The 22,731-nt window shown below is 46.2% G+C and overlaps 1 protein-coding gene across 1 annotated transcript in view; it reads right to left on the minus strand.

The window, feature by feature from the left end:
• Positions 1 to 22,731, minus strand: part of Oca2 (OCA2 melanosomal transmembrane protein) — a 176,751-nt gene that overhangs the window by 138,966 nt on the left and 15,054 nt on the right. Inside the window, 4 exon segments of the mRNA XM_040733342.1 lie at positions 192 to 264; positions 3,343 to 3,400; positions 5,539 to 5,727; positions 9,397 to 9,465. Of these exon segments, the coding sequence (XP_040589276.1) occupies positions 192 to 264; positions 3,343 to 3,400; positions 5,539 to 5,727; positions 9,397 to 9,465 (389 nt within the window).

The raw sequence follows: 22,731 nt of genomic DNA on the forward strand, positions 1-22,731 counted from the left end.
TAAAAGCACAGTTGAGCAGGGCCATAAGACCTTTGAGAACCCTGGATGCCCCTGCCCACCAGGTGTGTTCTTAAGAAACAGTACTCTGTCTGTGCTTGGCCCTCTTTGACGGATGTCATAGTTTCTGAATGGCTTTGCTTTGCCGAGCTGCAGGGAGGGGTAACTGCTACCCCCACGTGTACTTTGGATACAGTAGTTTTCCAGCGGTGACACGGCCAACAGCTGCCAGAACTTTTCTTGATCCGGATACAGGCTGAATAAAATCTGTAACCATTGAAGGCATTTAATTATATATTTATAACATGAGAACCATAGGATTTATATCATCTTGGCTACTGTTAAAAACAGAGGTGTGATTTATACATACAAACTTCACCAGCCCACCCTAATAATAGCATTAGAGCATTAAAAAATGCTTTTATTCTTTGTCCTGTGTTAGCTACAATGAGTCTTCATTATTGATGTTTTCCCGTTAAGGATTCACACTTCCAGTTTTTGTTTCAACAGATCCTAAATACCCAGCCACAAATTAAACTGTTGAAAGTCTATGTGAGTCATTTCTCATTCAGGAGAGCAGAGAAATAAACCTCAGTGACCATTGTTAACATGTTTGTGGAAACTGCAAAGAACATTATTAATTAAATTAAAGCGATTAAAGAAATGAATAGTAAGATGCCACACGACAGACGTTCAAAGCAATTTCTCAAATTCTTCCAGATGTGTCTACAAATGAAAAATAAGTTCATTTCCCAAATTGAAAAGCCTGAAGCTTAAATATTGAGCTCAAGTTATCTTTGAGGCCTGAGGGAAAGTTGGTGAGCCCTGACCCCCTCCTCTGATATTGCAGTAACCCCTCAGTCTCTTCTCAGCAGAGGCTTCAGCACCACAGACTGTGTGAGGAGAAACACGGGAGTATCAGTAGTCGAAACATAATTAAACTGTGAGGTTTCCAGAGTTCAAGGCAGTTGTTTCTGTTTCGTGGTGTGGGGTTGTCTGATTCTGGGCCACTAAGCCACTCCCTGACAGATTTCAGAACTGACTGTGCTCAACTCAGGCAGAAGTTAATGAGACACACCATTTTTACTGGCTACATGTTACAGAGAGACAGACTCCCGCCTACACACGGTGCCCACCTCGTGCTGCTAAGGGCAGGCTTCCCACACCAGCCCTCAGCCTGCCATGTCTATGCATGCCCTGCATGGTCTTCAGAAACTCGGGCAGTCAGGGCCAACAACAGGAGGTCCTGGGCCTCAGGCCCAGGAACTCAGGGAGTCAGTGCTAACAGGAGGTCCCAGGCCTCAGGTCCAGGAACTCAGGGAGTCAGTGCTAACAGGAGTTCCCAGCCTCAGGTCCAGGAACTCAGAGAGTCAGTGCTAACAGGGGGTCCCAGGCCTCAGGTCCAGGAACTCAGGGAGTCAGTGCTAACAGGAGGTCCCAGGCCTCAGGTCCAGAAACTCAGGGAGTTAGTGAGTGCTAACAGGAGGTCCCAGGCCTCAGGTCCAGAAAATCAGGGAGTCAATGCTAACAGGGGGTCCCAGGCCTCAGGTCCAGAAACTCAGAGAGTCAGTCAATACTAACAGGGGGTCCCAGGCCTCAGGTCCAGGAACTCAGGGAGTCAGTGACTGCTAACAGGAGGTCCCGGGACTCAGGTCCAGAAACTCAGGGAGTCAGTGCTAACAGGGGGTCCCGGGACTCAGGTCCAGAAACTCAGGGAGTCAGTGCTAACAGGGGGTCCCGGGACTCAGGTCCAGAAACTCAGAGAGTCAGTCAATACTAACAGGGGGTCCCAGGCCTCAGGTCCAGGAACTCAGGGAGTCAGTGCTAACAGGGGGTCCCGGGACTCAGGTCCAGGAACTCAGGGAGTCAGTGCTAACAGGGGGTCCCAGGCCTCAGGTCCAGAAACTCAGAGAGTCAGTCAGTGCCAACAGGGGGTCCCGGGACTCAGGTCCAGAAACTCAGGGAGTCAGTGCTAACAGGGGGTCCCGGGACTCAGGTCCAGAAACTCAGAGAGTCAGTCAATACTAACAGGGGGTCCCAGGCCTCAGGTCCAGGAACTCAGGGAGTCAGTGCTAACAGGGGGTCCCGGGACTCAGGTCCAGGAACTCAGGGAGTCAGTGCTAACAGGGGGTCCCAGGCCTCAGGTCCAGAAACTCAGAGAGTCAGTCAGTGCTAACAGGGGGTCCCGGGACTCAGGTCCAGAAACTCAGGGAGTCAGTGCTAACAGGGGGTCCCAGGACTCAGGTCCAGAAACTCAGAGAGTCAGTCAATACTAACAGGGGTCCCAGGCCTCAGGTCCAGGAACTCAGGGAGTCAGTGCTAACAGGGGGTCCCAGGACTCAGGTCCAGGAACTCAGGGAGTCAGTGCTAACAGGGGGTCCCAGGCCTCAGGTCCAGAAACTCAGAGAGTCAGTCAGTGCCAACAGGGGGTCCCGGGACTCAGGTCCAGAAACTCAGGGAGTCAGTCAGTGCTAACAGGGGGTCCCAGGCCTCAGGTCCAGGAACCCAGGGAGTCAGTGCTAACAGGGGGTCCCAGGCCTCAGGTCCAGAAACTCAGGGAGTCAGTGAGTGCTAACAGGGGGTCCCGGGACTCAGGTCCAGAAACTCAGGGAGTCAGTGCTAACAGGGGGTCCCGGGACTCAGGTCCAGAAACTCAGGGAGTCAGTGCTAACAGGGGGTCCTGGGCCTCAGGTCCAGAAACTCAGGGAGTCAGTGAGTGCTAACAGGGGGTCCCGGGACTCAGGTCCAGAAACTCAGGGAGTCAGTGCTAACAGGGGGTCCCGGGACTCAGGTCCAGAAACTCAGAGAGTCAGTCAATACTAACAGGGGGTCCCAGGCCTCAGGTCCAGGAACTCAGGGAGTCAGTGCTAACAGGGGGTCCCGGGACTCAGGTCCAGGAACTCAGGGAGTCAGTGCTAACAGGGGGTCCCAGGCCTCAGGTCCAGAAACTCAGAGAGTCAGTCAGTGCCAACAGGGGGTCCCGGGACTCAGGTCCAGAAACTCAGGGAGTCAGTGCTAACAGGGGGTCCCGGGACTCAGGTCCAGAAACTCAGGGAGTCAGTGCTAACAGGGGGTCCCGGGACTCAGGTCCAGAAACTCAGGGAGTCAGTGAGTGCTAACAGGGGGTCCCGGGCCTCAGGTCCAGGAACTCAGGGAGTCAGTGAGTGCTAACAGGGGGTCCCAGGACTCAGGTCCAGGAACTCAGGGAGTCAGTGCTAACAGGGGGTCCCGGGCCTCAGGTCCTTCTGCCATCCATCCCAAAGCACACAAGGGCTGCATCCACCCAGGAAGGCCCCCAGTACCCACAGTGGTCCTCTATCGGTCATGGATGGCACGGGTACTCACAGAGCACACTACCACAAAAGCAAACAAGCCCGTCACCTTCATCCACCGCACACAGCACCTGCAAGAGAGCAGAGGCGTCGTGAGCCGCGCACAGTGGCCGCGTCTGTTTGGTACACAGAGGAAGCAGGAGGGTCTATGATGGGCGGCTCGTTACTCTGTTCACTGGTTAAGTTTTATTCTGGAAATTCGAAAACGGTAAAATTTCGGTCTTGCATTCTCTTGGGCCTAGTGAACCTGACAAATAGCCATTTCACGTTTCCAAATTCCGTTTGAACAGCTCCTGCTTAAGTAGGAATCTTTAAAGTATGAAGTATGACTGAGGTATCCTAGGTGCAATTTTTTGTGGTTGTTGTTGTTTTACATAGCTGACATACAGCTGACAACTCAGAATAAAAGGTTTCTTGCAAGTGCCCGTGCTGCTCATGCCTGATGCTACCTAGACTTGGAGTTAGCCACTCCACAGGAACTGTCGGTGTAACTCATGCTTGCAGAGAGCCCCTGCCTATCCTGGTGCTTTTGGTTGTGGAGAAGGCCTTTCTGAGAACTTCTTAAGGAAACTGACACTCCCACAACAGCATGTGAGGTGAGCGAAAACAAACTTGGAAACCAAAACCATTTTATTATAGTCTCTGCCCAGAGGAGCTCCTTGCCCGCCAGTGTGTGGAGCCAGGGGACGTTAAGGAAGCGCAACACTGAAGTTGACAGGACAGGACAATCCAGAGGTTCCTCCATCGTGTAGTCTTGCTGAGGCCGTTTCGAATTGAACTAGCATCTGACCTCCTCGATGGAGAATCCCACAGAAAATTACCCAGCTCTGTTCCAGGAACCCAAGGTCGGGAAGTGCGAGCTAGCTTATTACCTTAGCCGGTTTCTGTAAGAACCCCCTGCAGCTAAGAGCTTAGCTTAGCTTCTGTGGAACTGCCAGGTAATAAGCCTTTCCCCACTCACTCATTTATCTCCCGACAGCGTTATCACCAAAGGGTGAACCAGTTGCATTGAGTTGCTGTGCTACAAAGAGCAGCTTGAAGCAACGGCCCGATGAATCAATGGCGCACAAACCACGGAACGTAAAGTTGTCTCACTGTGAGACAGGGACAGGGTTTAACCCCACCTCAAACGACCCCTACAGCCCGATCTCCACACATGTAATTTCAGGATGCCGATACTTTCAGAACAGACCCATGAGCCAAGCATCTGTTATGCCTAGAAGGGTTGCTGACAGCAGTTACAGCGGAGGAGACAGGTTAGAAAGTGACAGCCCGTGGTCAACGCAAAAGGATCCCAGTCGCTAGCCCTCTGCGTTACTGCCACAAGGGTTGGGAGAATCACCGGGGTGACTTGGTAATGACTTGGCAGGTGGGTTTCTGTGAGCATAGATGAAACACTGAGGCCCGGAGCTGGATGCGTCAACCTTTCCAGTGTCTTCAGAAGAGACTAATCCACAAACGTAGTGGCGCAATACCAATACTGGACAGTGTGAGTGTGGTGGCCCCTTTTCCACTCATCTTGGATACACAGGAAATCGTCTTTGCGTAAGTCCACAGAAAGCAATGGCGCGGAGGCATGCCGTGTCACAGGAGATAACTGCACAGCCACACACAGCCCCGTCATAGTCACTCAGCCACTTCAAGGCTTAATTAGGGGCTTTAGGTCCCAAGTCTTGGTCTTCCCTTGGAGAAGGGCTTTCTCCAAATAAATGCGTACAAAGAAGGAAGGCCAGCGGACAAACTAAAATAAGAGCACTGTGATGTGAGCAGCTCCAGAGGCCAGAAGATCCTCTTAGCCCTCCCATGCACTTTCCTCCATCCACGCCCACCGAATTCGGCAAGACAGCAAACTCCAGAACACCACAGGGATCCCTAAACCAAGGATCCTGTTTGTCAAGAAGAGGCCAACCTCACAAACAAGAGTGATGAACAGGAGATGTAGACAACTCAAGTTTTTCCATCGGGCTTCCTTGTGACTTGGTCAGCACCTTGCTGACTTTGCAGAGCTGACCTATGTGTCTCCTGTGGCCTGGGGAGAGGACAGATAATGCTGAAGAAAAAGTGTAGCCTAGCTAAACAGGAAAATCTCGTCCTCCTCTAAACCCTAGATGTTTGGAACCTTTGGAAGTACGGGCAAGGCCTCGGGGCAAACACAGCCAAGGGCAGCCACTTACCCACTGCCAGAGACGTCTCCCCCACATCCACCTACCCCAGTCTGGAGACCTGAACTCTGAGGTGGACACTGCTGGCAAGGTCTCCCTTCTCTGTGGAGGCCAACGAAGACATATCAGCAACCTCCTTGCCCAGTACGCATCTTTGCTCCCAGGCAGTCAGGCCATTTTCCCAAGAATCTTCGGTGGCTATGAACTCTGGGTGACGAGCAGGCGTGAACTGTGACCTGGAAAAGAAAAGAAAAGAAAAAAAATATGTTTATATTTCCTGAAACGGTAGCTCCCTCGAAAAGAAGATTTCTTCTCGGCTGTGATGGAATCAGTGCCGGTCTTTAAGGGAAGCTGTGGTACTTAATACTCATCGTTGGTATTACCAAAGAGATGTCTCTGAGTACGTCTGCGAGAGAAGGTCTCGTCTGGGTTGATTAAGCTGGGAAGAGCCACCCAAATGCGGGCAGCACCATTCAACGGAATGGAATCCCCCACTAAATACAAAGGAGAATGCCGACCGAGTCCAGCATCCGCCTCTTTCGACTGCGGGTGAACATGACCAGCTGCCTCCCATCCCGGTCATCCTGACCTTACCACCATGACGGACTGTATTGTGAGGCAAAATGAACCCTCTCTTACTTAAGTCGTTTTTTGTCCAGTGTTCTGCCGCAGCAATGGGGCAGGACCACAGACATCACGGCATTGCCCCGTGTTTCTGGAAATGTGTCTTTCTTGACGTCACAGGACATCTGACTCAATTTCTGGGGAGGGGGCCGTTCGGTCTTCAGAATGAATGGTAGCCATGCAGGAAGATTAGCTGCTTCTGGCTCAGACCAGTCCATGCTTCTCCCATGTAGAGAGAAGCCTTTTCCTTGCCAGCCGCTTTGGTTTTTCCCCACCAGTCGCCTGGGCTCTTCCGCGTTGTAGTCCCCAAATAACACACAGGACGCTGTATTAATTATGAAGCTGTTGGCCTTGCTTGTTTCTTACTGGCTAGCTCTGACTTAAGTATTTATCCCATAATTGTTAATCTAAGTATTTCTCTTACCGGAGAAAAGTTCTGGACATCTTACTTCTCTGGCGGGCTACATCGTGACTCCCTGTGTTTCTCCTACCCAGAATCCTCCTCGACTCCTAGTCCCACCTATCTTGCTTCCCTATTGGCCAACAGTGCTTTATTGACATATACACAGGACTTCCCCATCACTCCCATTATGCCCTTCTCTCAGAAGGTACACGAGCACTGACTAGCTGACTAGCCGTGTTCCGCGTGTCCTGCAACAGGGTGATTTGTGTTAAGCTCTCCTCTTCCCGCAATGGACTGTAGCAGCGTGGTCTACCTGCTTTCCCACACAACAGTGTGGCAGTGTGAAACAGAATGAACAACATCACCATCAGCTAGCAAAGGTTCAAGGCTGGCCTCTCTACCTACAAGGGCACAAGGAAAGGAACCATAACACTTTACCTAAACTTTGTGTGAGCACCTCATATCCCTTATGGTTCCTCTGGCCAGGCATTGTGATTCTCAATGCATCATCGTTTTAAAGCTTTTTCACATAAAAAAATAATAATAATCTTATTCTCAAGGAAAAAAAACCTAGAGATAGACATCAGGTTGGCTTAGCCACAACGCAGTGGCCAAGCTAGGTGATTATGGAAATAGTTATCCTTTCGATCCGTTTTGTGGCTGGAAATTGTCCATGTGTGAGATGTCCTCTTAATTTTTTTGGGCGGGGGGGGGGGGGGGAACCACAACTGCAGCTTCTTAACTGCAGGAACTGCTTCGTTTCAGGAGAAGAAGCACATTGCTGCCTGCACCGTTGGCGCTTTCTGGGGATCAGAAATGAATTCCCCCATCTGCTCCAGAGACGACTCCAGCACAACTGGCAGCTGAAGCCAAGCCATCGCGTGTGGTGAGCAACCGCCAGTATGGCGCACTCTCCAACCCTAGGCCACCGTTATCCTCAATGCTCTGAAGTGGCATGGGTCCTTCTCTAAAATTACAAAGGAGTTGATGTTTTCACAGTAAACTACTGTTCAAACTGAAATTGTAACAGAGAAAAATGTGGTTGGAAAAAAAGCAGATGAAAGATTTCCCTACCACCAATATCTTTTTTTTTATTTTTTATTTATACACTCTTTGAGCTTATACACACGCCTACAATGCATTTTGACCATATCTACTCCCTACTAACCCCTCCGAATCCTCCCGGAACTCTCCACATTCCCCCTTCCAACGTCATATCATCTTTTTTTCCCCTTTATGCCTTTATGACCCAATGAATCCAGTTAGTGCTCCTTGTGGAGGGAACAGTATGGAGCCATTTACTGGACCATGGCAACCTGTGAGAGGCCACATTCCTTAAGAAAACTGACAATTCTTCCCCCAGAAGCCACCAAACTGCCTGGAGTTCTCAGCTAGAGCTGTGACTTCATGACCCTCCCGCCTCCATGTGGGAACAGAGTGGCTCGATCTTGTGCAGATCCCCTGCAGCCAAAACTGTTGTGAGTTCACTCACTAGCCCTGCAGCATCCAGAAGACAGTATCTGGAAACAGTTCACAGCCTCTGATTCTTTCTGCCCCCTCTTCTATAATGTTCCTAATGTTCCCGGAGTGCTGGGAGGAGGGGGGTCATATAGATGTCCCGTTTGTGGCTGGGTGCTCCACGGCAGCTTATTCTCTGGGCTTTAACTAGCTTTTCTAGTTGCCGGGGCTCATGCTGAGTGAGATGATGATGTCTTTTCTCCACTGGCAGTGCATATCACACCTAGCCAGCAGGGACAAAGCTTCCGGTCATTACCAGGTTGACTTCTCCGTGCTCTACGGATGGCCACGCACTCAAGCATATGTGGGCAACAAACTGGACTCAGCAGGTGTTGTTATTTATTGGGTTGTTGATTTATTGTTGTTTTTTTAATGAAGACACAAAATTGACTATGTATGGAAGAGAGTGAGGATCTGAGGAATGTTGGAAGAAGGGATATGATTTTTAAAAAGCCATTGTATGAAATCCTCAAAGAGTTTAAAAAGAAGCTTCTGACATGAGGTGAACGCTGTGTTAACCTACGGGTCTAAGGATAAGAATTCAGAAGGCAGTTGGATGATGTGTCTTTTTCTAGCAAAATAACAGGAGTAGGGTATGTTTGGCCACCCCAACCACAGGGTCTTGGCCAGGTTTACAGTAGCAGGTATGATCCTCTTGCATGGACTAGGCATTATATTTAATCAGAAAGTTACCCCAGAAAATTTGTCATAACTACACCAATGGGCATATCTTGCCAGGCTGGTCATTATTAGCGTTCACAAGTTAGATTGCCAAGTAAGCCCCCACCTATATCTTAATTCACTTTGTGCAAAAGAAAAAAAGGAGAGCATGTTGTAGGCAAAACTGCCCTGAGTTTTGGCTTCCAGATGGCTCTGGCCTCCGGCATGAACCCAGCTGACACCCAAGTCATGTCTATGTGTACCACATGTGCAGGACAAATGCTTGTTCACTGGTTCTACGGTGAGTTGCACATTTGAAATGTGTCAAGAGAAATAACTGGAGAAATGTGTGGAATGTTTGCTTTCAGCTATTCCTTAGGGAAGGAGTAAGAGAATTAGGTTATAACCCCGTGGAAAAGGGTTAAGCCTATGGGTCAATGGGACAGCCTGTCAGCATTGTGTACATGCATGGGTGGGCACATGCTTTGAACATTCACAAGCTGCAGAATACAATCCTACATCACAAAGGTCTGCTTTAATGGACTCTCTGGGACCTGGCAACCACCCAACATACCAAGTGAAAATTCTTATCCCGGGAAGAATTCTCCATCATCCATGGAACAAACAACACTCGGTACCACGGGTATTTCCCAGAAAGGTACTAAAGTCAATAAAAATGTATTAACTTGATAAAGCTCACCTCTTCTTTTGTGAGACATTCCAGAGCAGAGGGGTGTCTTCCTCCAAACAAAGGTCTCTTGAGCTGGCACTGAGCTGAGACAAGGCTGAGTGAGTTCTGGGAGAGACAGGGAAGGAAGCAGAGTCGCCAAGGTGACACGCTTGAGGGACGGAGTGCTCACCTCAGACACAGGTGAGATCTCCATGACCAAAGTTCTCTCTGAGCAGTGAGAGCCGGACTTAGGAGGGATGGCTACAGGGGACCACCCCCTTTCCAGCTTGGCACAGAGCAAAAGCACACAGCAATTCTCACCGAGTTCTCATCTGTTAGGTGGCTGATCCTTTGGGCGCACCTTAACAGAGGACCCAGCACTTCCCAACAGTGAAAACATTAATGTCCGATGGGTCTCTCTTTTCAGGCAGAAAAGTCTATCTCCTGAGGTCAGGATATAGTCACTTGAGACACGTCCTAGTGGCTCCCATCAGAAGTTAGGGCAAGCAAGTCAGAGAGAGATGACAATCAGAGTAGCTCCCAGGGCTTATTAGTCACGATTGAAACAAGGCACAAGTTTGCCCTAGATAGAATGCCCCTTTGCTGTGTTAGCACGTCTAGTGGAGGAAGGGCCTCCATAAAAGCACCCCCCCCAAAAAAACCAGACACTACAGCGTGTACCAACGTGCAACATGAAGTAAAAGGAGTTTTCATGGGAACTTAAAGAAGCCATTTTCCCACCTAATTGCTTTATGCGTCGGTGCAGGCCTTCTCTGATGAAGGCCTCCTCCCAAGTGGTGCGGCAGCCACCATAAAACATTCACCCCCACGGGGATAACAGTGATTTCCCCCCCCCCAGGTTATAAATGAACAAACGACACCAAAGGAGAAACTTAAGGAAAATAGTTCTGTTTGCCTGACACATGGACCATGAGACTCTTGTCTTATGGAGAACTGTGCTCTTCACCTGTGTATAACAGCACCTACCATATCTCAAGAAGCAGAAAAAGCAGTCTACATAGAACAAGGGTGTCTCTTCTTGCCCTGCACCGTTTCCTATAAAGAACAGAGATGCCCGGGAACCCTACTCAAAGGCATTGTGGAAGGCAAGGGAATGCCGGGATAGAAACCTTAAGCCGATTTCTTGACTTAGGCATACCAAAAAAGGGAAGGTAGGAGAGCTGGAGAGATTGCTCAGTGGTTAAGGACAATGACTGCTCTTTCAGAAGACCCGGATTCCATTCTTAGGAGACCCAAATGCCCTCTTCTGACCTCTGAGGGTACCAGGCATATGCATGGTACACAGACACAATCAGGCAAAACACCTATGCACACAAAACTAAGTAGGTGTTCCAAAGGAAGGCAAAGTAGAGCTCTGCCTGAGACATCTAATAACCAGCATGGTTTTGCAGCCCAAACTGCCTTAACCAGGTAGATGTGTCAGCTCCCCCATCTGCCTTAACTGACTCAGGTCTTCTGGTACGTCTGTAGAAGTGTCCCAGCGTGTCACTTAGTATCACGCTGCTCTCTGACGCTGCTGTTTACATACTATTTCTGGGAAAGTCGAGTGTTCCAAGGACCTTGTTCAAATAATCTAACTACTCTGTGCCTCTAGTTTCTCAATCACAGGTAAAGAAACGCACACATGTGCACATACACTCACACACATACACACGTAAGCATAGACATACACACACATATGTACACACACATACACACACAAACAGGCACAGACGCTTTTGTTTTGTCATCATAAGTAAGGAGATGTAAGTGAAAAGTGCATGTACCTCTCCCTATTTTGGGTAATTTGGAGACTGTAAAAGATGATAAATTAAACAACTCTACACAATTTTAGGATTCAGAGATCCTTACTGTTAATCTTTTTAAAACTCTCTTTTAGTCTTTTTTTAAAAATAGGGTGGCCTAGAATGTGTAAGGTTGCAATAGTACTGCCTTTACCAAGTCATTTCTTAAGCGGCATTTTCATTAATCTCTGAAAGTGCGTGTATTTATGCAATGCATTCTGGTTGTATCCATCCACCGCTGCCTCCCTCCAACTTCCTCTAGAGCCTTCATCTCCCTCTCCTTCCTACCTTCATGACTTCTTTTTATTTCTGTTATTAATAACCTCCTGCATCCAATGACTTCTGCCTTTATTCATGCCATCCATGGTCTCAGCAACCACCAACTGCCAATCAGCTCCTATGCCAAGAGTGGGTCCTTGGGGATGCCTCCACTGTCCATGCTGGAATTTTTACCGGCTTGATGTTGTACAGGTCTTGTGCAGGTGACCACAGCCACCGTGTTGATTTCTCCAACAGCCATGTCATATCCAGAAGTCAACTTTTCACAGCTCTCCTCCCTATCCATCCAGCTCCTGCATTCTTACCACCCTGTCATCTGCAAACGTTCCCTGAGCATGGATGGGAGTAGTTACTATAACTAGTTCATCCACAGCTAAACACGCACAGCTGCTTACACTTTGTACTTCAACGAGCTGTAATTGTCTTCATAAACCACTAACCACCGTAAAAAGAAGCTTCTCCGACCAAAGCTGAGAGAAACCCAGATCTAAGGATGAACACAGATATTTAGGAGGCAGCTCATAATGGGACCAGTTAGCATAACAGCAATGGGAACTCCCCCCATCCAGGGCCTGTGATCTCCCCAGTCATGGATTTTTGAGCAGGCTTAGAATACAAGGCATACAACCTCTCCTGTGATGCAGGCCTCAAATCCATCTGGAAAGCAGTTGATTGCTCCCGTAACAGGCATGCCACTATTGCAACAGTGGGCGCAGTTTTCAAGAAAGATCAGTATTGTAGCATGCAAGATCTACTGTCAGCTGACATTGAGCTGATCTGGACCCCCTAAATTTGGGTGTCAGTGAGGAGGCCTCAGCAATCTATGGGCCCTGGGGTAGTAGATCAGTATTTATCCCTGGCATACAAATGGACTTTGGGAGCCCATTCCACATTGAGGGATGCTCTGTCCAGCCTGGACACATGAGGGAGGACCTAGGCTCTGCCCTGGATGAAATGACAGACTGGAGATCCCCCATTGAGGGCCTCACCCTCCCTGGGGAGCAGAGTGGGGATTGGTGGGGGGATGGAGGGAGGAGGGAAGAGAGAGGGAGCTGGGATTGACATGTGAAGCAAGCTTGTTTCTAATTTAAATAAAAAAGATTTTTAAAAGACATAATTCATTCTTAAAAGAAAAAGAAGATCTACTGTCAATTGAGGCCATGGATGTCCGTCCTCCTTCCCTCCTCCCCCCCACAGCAATTCTGTATAGCACCTGCTGTCACTACATAAGCCAGTAAGCAGGGAAATGCTTTCCTGTACAGCCAAGATTGATTTCTCTATGATGACCTGCATTCAAAGTACATGGTGTCTTCAGCAATAGGGTCTTATCAACTAGCTCTAGTGGGCAACCCAGAACAATGTTGTTAGCCTGTGATATTTTTGGGTCCCTCCAAGAGCCTCCTTGAACAATAACTCAAGGGAAAATATCCTGTGACTGGCACTGAGATTTTTAGCATAATAATCCATGTCTTCTGAGAGCAGTATTGTCACATACCCATGAAGAGTTGCGGTGGAATGGTACTTTAACTATGTAAAGATGTGTCCCATGTGTTTATGTTGCAGAACATTACTTTGACTGTGTAAAGGTGGGTTGCATTTGTCTGTGCTATATTTGTTTAATGACGTAAAGATGTGTTGATTTGTCTGCCTAAAGCACATGGTTTGATCTAAAAGCTGAATGGTCCCTAACTAGGCAGTAGAGGGATAGGCAGGGCTGGAGGGTGGAGAGAATTAAGTAGGAGGAGGAATCTAGGCTGGAGAGATTGAGAGAGAGAACAAGGAAGAAAGAGAGGGAGAGACCAGAGGCCAGCCAGCCAGCCACTAGTCAGCAGGACACAGAAGAGGCAGCGAAAATAGGACCTACAGAATGAAAGGTGGACGTCCCCGAGGCAAACTGTAGATGAATAGAAACAGGATAAATTAAGTTATAACTGCTGGAGGGACAAACATAAGGTAAGGCCAAGAATTCATGACTAATATTTAGTCTCCATGTCTTTATTTGGGAGCTGGTAGGTGGCAGGTACTTCTATTCAAATTAAAACTTTATATATTATATATAATATGTGTGTGTATTGTATCTGTATTCATTTATAAGCTAGTAGATTTCCATAAGGATTCTTCATACATCCTTACATTGAATTACCCCACCCACTACCCCTTTTCTGTTCCATCTCTCTGCCCCCATTCCCCACTTTACAATGAGTACTCTCTCTCCTTAGGAAAGTAAGACATTCCAAAGCCACCATGGGTACCAGGAAACAGAGAATGCCAAACACACGACCAAACAAACCCACACTTCTTGAGCACGCGGGATGATCAGAGGCTATCTCAAGATGGCCCTCACACCCAAGCGCATCCAGCTAATCAGGAGAGGAAGTGTATCTGCCAAGCATGCCTGGAGATGCGGCTCACTTGGCAAAGCCCATGCCTTGCCCACATGGAGATCTGGGTTCAAGTCCCAGTCCTGTATCAACCAAGTGTGGTGGCATTCCCCTGTAATCCCAACACTGAGGAGGTGCAGGCAGGGAGAATTGTAAATTGCAGGTCACCCATGTCTGTATGGCAAGCTCAAAGCCAGCCTAGTATCCATGAGACCCTACCTTTCAAGAAATGGACAAAAAACTAAAGGCAACAAGTTAATTTTTTAAAAAAATGAATAAAATTAGAATATCAACAAAAGAACCTGAAATTTTCAGATAGAACCAAACAAAAATTTGGAGTTGAAAAATATAAATGGCATCTGAGTGTGTATGACGTGTGTGTGTGTACACACGTGCATGTACGCACTTGCATGCTCACCCATGTGAGTGTGTGTGGAGGCCAGAGGGGCTGATGATGTTGGAACGTCTTCCTTCGTTGCTTCTTCACCTTAAAGTTTCCCACCAAACCTGAAACTCATTTAGCTAGGCCTCCCTGGTCAGCGAGTGAGCTCCCAGGACCTGCCCACTTCTGCCCTCTAGTGTGGGGTTAGGGGACATGCCACCAGACCACCAAACCTGACTCCTCTGTGGGTGTTACAGACCCAAGCTCGGGTCATCAGGCATGTTACAGAAAGCCTTTTTCCCACTAGGCCATCTCCCCAGCCTCACGAGAAACTCTCAACAGCTGACCTAATGGATGGAAGAAATGAGAAAACTTTATAACAAAAAGAAATCAAATAAGGGAGAAAAATTTTAAAAATAAAGAAGACTGCTTGAAGAGAGATTAGGGCATTTGAGGAACTGAATTAAACAATGTATGCGGTTTTGGGAGTCTCAAGGAAGAGAGAGGAAAGGAAAATAATATCTGAAGAAACACTGACAAGAAATTCCCAAGTTTCACAGAAGAAATAAATGTGGAAGTGCACGAATCTCAACAAACTGCAAACAGGGTAAACACAAGAAATCCAAAACGTTGTAACGTGACGCAAGGCTGGTGAAAGGTGAAGTTGGTATCTTGAAAACAGGAAAAGGGAAGTGAGCCATCCCATCTCAGAGATCATCGGTAAGACACGCATCAGAAATCCTGGAAGAGAGGCCACAGGAGTGTAATCTCTTTCTTAAGGCCTAAAATAAAACGTAAATAAATAAATAAATAAATAGGGGTGTAATCTCTTTCTTAAGGCCTAAAATAAACATAAATAAATAAATAGGACTGTAATCTCTTTCTTAAGGCCTAAAATAAACAAAAATAAATAAATAAGTAGGGGTGTAATCTCTTTCTTAAGGCCTAAAATAAAATGTAAATAAATAAATAAGTGCTGATAGGAAACAGGCAGCCTAAGCATACGTTTAAAGTGTGGGTGGAAACACTGTCAACTAAAACTCCAGTAAATCTAACCTACAAACGTGAGAAAGAACTTAAGACGCTGCCAAGTTTTTGTTTTGTTTTGTTTGAGAGAGGGTCTCACTATTTACCCTGGATGGTCGGAAACTTTCTGCATAGACCAGGCTTTCCTTGAACGCAAGTTCCACTTGTCTCTGTCTCTAGTGCTGGAATTAAAGGTGTGTGTTACCATGGCTAGCACCATTTTTTGTTTTGTTTTGTTTTTAAAGCAGAGCATGGCCAGAATACCTAGCTGACAAGAAATGATTAAAAAGAGATTTTCCGGTTAAAATGACACAGATACTAGGTCAAATAATTGAAGAATACTTCAATAATGTATTAAGGAATCCTCACCCAGGGTACAAAAATATCTCATTAAGGAATGAAAAGAGACTTCCTCTTGGGGTTGTTAAGACCAAGAGTGAACCTAAATTTGAATTCCTCATTTCTCTCCCCATATCTTCTGTCTGTGTTGCCTATCACTAATAGAGGTCTTTGCTCTGTGTTTATTGAACGGCATGGAAAACATAGTGGGGAAAGAAATGAGTATTTTTCTACAGAAATCTTTAACATAGTTAACAAGGGAAGAAGGTACTTTGCTGACCCCAGCTAACCCACGTGTTGCTTCCAACATTCACAGAGTATCTGTTATTTAAGGCTGCTTTTCAACTTGCTGTCTGTTTTCAGCAAATGGTTGCAACACAGGTAAATTCTTCTGATCAGGGTTATGGATGAGAACACAGTGGATTGAAGTCATGCAGATAGCTTAGGGCATATAAAACTGTGTGGGAAATCTAAGGCATAGTGAGGCTGTTTACACTGCCTTCTCCAAGGCCGGTTAAACAGACGGAGGGCACAGTGTGATATCGGATTGAGCACACAGTCTTAAATGATCACAGGCATGTTATTAACTTGACTGTAGGATCTGGCAAAAGTTCTGTATCTTTGAAGGCAAAGGTGTTTTCTGAAAGAGGTGTTACCACAAAAGATCTCGGGTCGAGTATGCTAACAAGTAAACATATCAACTAGCATTTACTAACTGAACTCCCTCGAATCAGAAAAAAAAATGATTGTTGAAATTTATGATTCAGTGAGAAGGTTAAAGTCAATTTAGGATTAAAGAGCAGTGAGTGGCTTGCCCAGCTGAACAAGAACTATATATATTCGGAACAAATATAGCTGGCATTGCTATTCATGCCAGCTTGCTGTTGAAGTGGGTGATTGCTCAATAAATGCTAAGAATACATGCACATACACACACCACACATACACCCTACACATGAACACACAGAATCACCACACACACGCATACAAACATACCACATACACATCTGTACACATGCATACCCCATATGTGCATACTACACATGCATATACACAAACACACACACCACATACATATTACACACACCAAATGCACACACACCACATGTACACACACACAGTCACACACACACCACAATACACCCCACACATGCACACACACCATACACACGTGCACAAGCATATACACCACACACATGTGCACACACTTGTATACACACACAACATGCACACACATATACCCCACATATGCGCGCGCGCACACACACACACACACACACACACACACACACACACACACACCATGCCTACTCTCTCTGGGCTCACAAATAGGCAGTCAGAGAGAATCTTTCAAGCTAAGGCTTAAGTAAGTTCCCAGACATAAAAGGCGTGATCCTTGATCATTGCTTTCCAAAGCTAATGAGTGAAATGAGAATAGCGATGTTGGAAGGATTGTTGCCGTGTAATAAGTGAGTCCTCACATTCAACCCAATGAGCAATGAGCACATTATTCAAACAATTGTTCTCATTCAGAGAAAAAAAATCATTGAGTTTAATTAGCCAGAAAGCCCAGAAAAGTGAGCATTAATAGTGTGTGGGCTTGGGCCTAGGGTAATTAATTAAGAGATAAGTGTTTTTATTGCACATAAAATAAAAGCATGCCCCTCCTCCCCACACACACTGATGGGCTACATCTTTCAAGGAAGATCAATGAGAGACTCTGCCTATGAAATACATCCCAGCCTTGGTAACAGGCTCCCTCAGTCCACAGACATGAAAGAGTGATGGAGAGCCCCCTGGGAAGAGATTGAAATCTTCTTGGCTCACTGTTTAACTGGAAGTTGCTAATTCTATCCAGAGCAGACAGCCATCTGGAATCAATAAAAAGCTGGGCAGTGGTAGCACACGCCTTTAATCCCAGTACTCGGGAGGCAGAAGCAGGAGGATCTCTGTGAGTCTGAGACCAGCCTGGTCTACAAGAGCAAGTTCCAGGACAGCCTCCAAAGCCACAGAGAAACCTTGTCTCGAAAAACAAACAAACAAATCAACAAAAACATTCAAGGACATCTATGTAAGAGAATGAGAACAGATGCCAAAATATTTCCAAAGTGGACAGCAGATTCTGGTCATCCCTCAAGTTTCCAGGATGGCCCTGCCAGTGGCAGACCTGGCATGTGGTGAGATCTCCATTATCACTGGTTCTGCATGGGACAACTACCTACAGTGTTTGTACCAATGCGAAACCTGGACAGACAGAGTTCCCTGCCGTTGATCCCTAACCAATATGGTGTAACAGCTCCTTACGTACCTTCCACGTTGCACTAGGGACTAGAAGTCATCTGCAGGTGAGTTAAAGTCTGCAGGAGCATGCAGATCCTGTGCGGATGCCATGTCCTTTCATGTGAGGGAACAGAGCATCCTTAAGGAAGGCAGCAACCAGTCCATACAGACACCAAGGGACACTTCCTGGGCTCTTCTTTGAGGACGTGCTAACCTATCAGGATAGAGCAGGCCTTTGTCCTGGTGGACTGCTAAAGACCCAGAGCTACCCTCAGTTGGTGGCTCAGGACGGAAACGGAGATGGTGTCAGAATTCGCAGCCACGGTTCTCTCTGTCTGTGATTCAAGCCTTGGATCCAGATAAAGTTTCAAGGATTTTCTGTTGTTTATTCTGTTTGGAGTTTTGGGGGGGGGTGTTTGTTTGTTTGTATTACCAAGAGAAGGCCCTACGACCTCTGTGAGTCCCTCCCGTGTTAGGTCAGTTTCTGCTGGAATATTGTGAAGCTCTGTGTTTAAGCGTGCAGGCATCCACAATGAACAGTTTTGAGAAGCTGACCGCCTCACAGGTACGTGCCCTCTTCCTCCCAGACAGCGTTCTTTCTCTATCATCGACTGTTTTTAAGAGCTGTTGATTCGGAAGATAGATTCTCCTAATGCAATCTCTGATGTTGGCTCCCAGCCACCCCCCTCCATGTTTCCTCTTAGCCAGATTAGCGCTGTCAGCACTGTTCATCCATTTACTTTCAGCCTAGCTGCTTACATAGCTCACAGCGCTCCTTGGACAGCGGCATGTAGTTCATTCTTGGTAATCTTATCCAATGATATGATTTTTCGTGGACAATGTGATTATTTAATATAGTTAGTCTTAAGTCTGCCAGTTGAGGACGGGAAGATGGTTCAGCTTGTGAGGCGGCTACTGACGGAATAAGGGCCTGAGTTTGCGTCCCCAGCACTGACTTAAAAGCAAAAACAGAGATGGAGGCTTGCACCTGTAATCCCCACACTGGCTATGCAGAGAACAGAGGATCTGTGGGGCTTGCTGGCCAGTTAGTCTAAACAAGCAAGCGAGCTTAAGGTTCAGTGAGAAGTCCTCTCTCGAAAAGAAACAGGCAGGCCGGGGGCGTTGGTGGCGCACACCTTTAATCCCAACACTTGGGAGGCAGAGGCAGGTGGACCTCTGTGAGTTCAAGGCCAGCCTGGTCTACAAAAGCTACTTTCCAGGACAGCCTCCAAAGCCACAGAGAAACCCTGTCTCGAAAAACCAAAAGAAAAAAACAAAAAGAAACAGGCATGGTTGAGGCAGATGTCCAATGTGGGCCCCTAGTTACACACACACAGACACACACACACACACACACACACACATGCATGTATCCATCTGCACACACAACTGTGCATATGCATATCAGTCAGTACATGAATAAGCAAAATGTGATGTATAGATACAATGGAATATCATTTTCCCATTTAAAAAAAGGAGTGGTACATACTGTAATTTCGTGGGTTTTATTTCCAAGCTTTTTATGATAAAGTTAATAAAAAATTAAATGTAATTAAAATTAATTTTTAAAAAGAATGGTACATAATGAAGCCTGCCCATCTACTGAGTGAATGAACAAGAAGTAAAAGAATGTGCTCTGTACAGAATAACTTCATAAAATAACTGTGGTAAACAAATAGGGAGTAAACATAGGTGTTTGGTACCAACGCAGGAGAGAGAGTATGGGGAGTTACCGCTTTAATGAATAAAAATTCCTGTCTATCAGCTTATGCTGGAGAGGATGTGGAGAAAGAGGAACACCCCTTCATTGATGGTGGGAGTGCAAACTTGTACAGCCACTGTGGAATCAGCATTGAGTTCTCAGAAAGTCAGGGATCAACCTACCTCAAGACCCTGCAATGCCAGTGTTGGGCATATACCCAAAGAAGACACAGTCACACCACAAGGATATTTGTTCCACTATGTTCATAGCAACATTATTCATAATAGCCAGATCTTGGAAACAGCCTAGATGTCCCTCAATTGAAAAATGGATACAGAAAATGTGGTATATTTGCACAATGGGGTACAATGGCATCCTAAAATTTGCAGGCAAATGGACAGAACTAGAAAAAACCACCCTAAGTGAGATAACCCAAAACCAGAAAGCAAATATAGTGTGTACTCACTGATAAGTGGATATCGGGCATAAAGCAGAAGATACCCAGCCTAAAATCCATAACCCCAGAGAAGCTAGAACCCTCTTCCAGAAACAGATGAAAGCAGATGCAGAAATCCACAGCTAAACAATGGGCCAAGCTCCTGCAGTACAATCGAAGTGAGGGAGGAGTGATAATAGGAACAAAGGAGTCAAGACCATGATGGGGAAACCCAGAGAATCAGCTGACCTGAGCTAGTGAGAGATCACTGACTCAGGTCTGACAAATGGGGAACCTGCATAAGACCAAACTAGATCTCCCTTAATATAGGTAACAATGGCGTGACTGGGACAATATATGAGGCCACTGGCAGTGGGTCCAAGACCTAACTCTAATGCACAAACTGACTTAGTGGGGGATGTATGAGAGAGTTGATCAAACCTAGGTATGTATGGGAGGAAAGCCACATGGAAAACTACTATTTTGAAAGCTAGTTTTTAAAAAAAGCTATAATAATGGTGATGATGATAATAACAATATCAGTTTGAATAGAGGTACTTCATGTAGATGGATAATGCTAACTCCAGGAGGCACAGATTATCAAACAGCAATCTCAGAGCCAGGGACAAGATACCTCTCTAGAAATTATTAGTCAGAGAGGCCTTTGAGGCCCCCAAAACAAAACGAGTTCTTAACACTGCTCTTGATTGCCTACCAGAAATGGATAGTGCTGGAGACACTTCATGCTTTGGTTGCAGGACACAGAGAAGTCAAGCTGGAAATGGGCCAGAAGTTCAGTCTCTCCCCCCGCCCCCCCACACACACAGTCATTCTCCAGTGCCAGCTAGTCTTCATAGTGCTAGAAAACTCTACGTTATGCTATGAAGTCTTCTAGGAGAGAAAATTAAGCAACAGTATTACCAGTCTGTGAACTTTGCATACTATACAACTGAACTGCCAAATAATATATGCCCACTGATACAACAGTGGTATCACTTCTGAATGGATTTAAGGCCCTTTCCACAGGGCAGACTCCATATCTGGTACCATGGATCTGGTCAAGAGCCCATGGCTGGGGATATCACAGCCCTAGCAGGCAAGTTGGTACTTTTGTTTTGCTAAGTGAACAGTCTGTGCTGTTCAAGCTGTCTCCTGAATATTTATACCCACATATTAGCGTTGTTTCCTGGTTAGGGTAGGTTTATTTTTCAATAAATGATGGTTAATGAAGACATTCAAAACTAGTCAGAGCGCTGAAAATAAGTGGTTGTCCGGTGCTTATCCTTCCAAGACTCAGAGAACATTGTCAAGGAGGAAGCAGAAGAAATGTAAAGCCAGCACATGGTGAGCATCTCTGTGGAAAGCTGTATTCCAAGCACGTGGCTGTTACATTTGTGGACTCCACAATGCTGGTATAATATTCGAAAAAGATTTTGTCTGACAACATCCTAGGGTGGATGGGGAAGGGATCATGAGGCGCCCGCTGCTTGAGAAGTTATTGGCAGTTGACGGTTCCTAGGGGAGAAGGAGACATATATTTTTGCAGCAGCAGCACAGACGTGGCTGAATTGCCAACTCTAGCAAATATGCCTACCTGTGCTCATGCAAGCAGATTTAATTAAACTCAGTGAGTCAAAAAAGAAAGGAAGGGTGAATAATAGGGAAGAAAAGGATTTTCAGAGTGAGGCAAGAAAAGATAAGGGGGTGAATGTGATTAGAATACAACATGTACATGAAATTGTCAAGATACAATTTCTTTGAAAAAAGGTTAAAATGTCAAAGTTTGTATATATTTAGATATATAACTACAGGTGTTTATTACATCTCATATATATTTATAGAAGAAAAGCATATCAGTATAATATGCTTTTACTACATTAATAGCAATTGAAAAAGTATTTTAAAGTATACAACATAAGCCAGTATTTTATTTTATTTATATATATTTTATTGGGTTTTTTGAGCATTTCATACATGCATACAATATTTTTGATGATGTTCACCCTGCGTTCCTTCCCCTAACTTCTCCCAGACCCAATCACCCACTACCTCTTCCCAACTTTGTGACCTCACCTTTTTTTATTTTTTATAGCCCACTGAATCTAGTTTGTGATGCCCATATATATACTCACATGTGTGGGAGTCACACCCTTAAAGAAAATAGACTCCCTCCCCAAGAATCCATGAGCTATCCCCATCTCCTCAGCTAGGGATGAAGCCATGAACTCCTCTGCCTTAACACTGGGAGTTTGCTTGAACGTCCATCTTGTGTGTCCATGAGTGTGGCCCTGTCACGTCTAGAAGACGCTAATTTCAGCCCAGTCCTCCCCAACCTCTGGAACTTCACAGTAGTTCTGCTCTGTCTTCAAAAAGTGGTCCCGAGCCTTGGGGGAGGGGTCTGCACCTTGACCTGTATTAACCACTATCCACCTTAGCAAGAAACTGATGAGTTCTGGAAGTTACACTGACTTGTGAGTTTAAAGGTATGAATTTAAAGACAGGTTGCTACTACATTCACTTGGCCAAACCATCGTAGTAGGGTCACTCCTGGAGCCTATATTCTCCCTCGCCCGTATTTTCCCATACCTAACATGCATTTTCTCCTGTGGAATGGACCTGAAACCCATTCAGTGACCAGTTGGTTGCCCTCATAACATGTGTGCCACTATGACCGTATTCTGTCACGCTGGTTGTCATTGTCCACCGGAGGGTTCAGAACCGGGTAAAACTCTGCA

Source organism: Mesocricetus auratus, unplaced genomic scaffold (assembly GCF_017639785.1).
Source record: "Mesocricetus auratus isolate SY011 unplaced genomic scaffold, BCM_Maur_2.0 Super-Scaffold_100030, whole genome shotgun sequence".
NCBI lineage: Eukaryota > Metazoa > Chordata > Mammalia > Rodentia > Cricetidae > Mesocricetus > Mesocricetus auratus.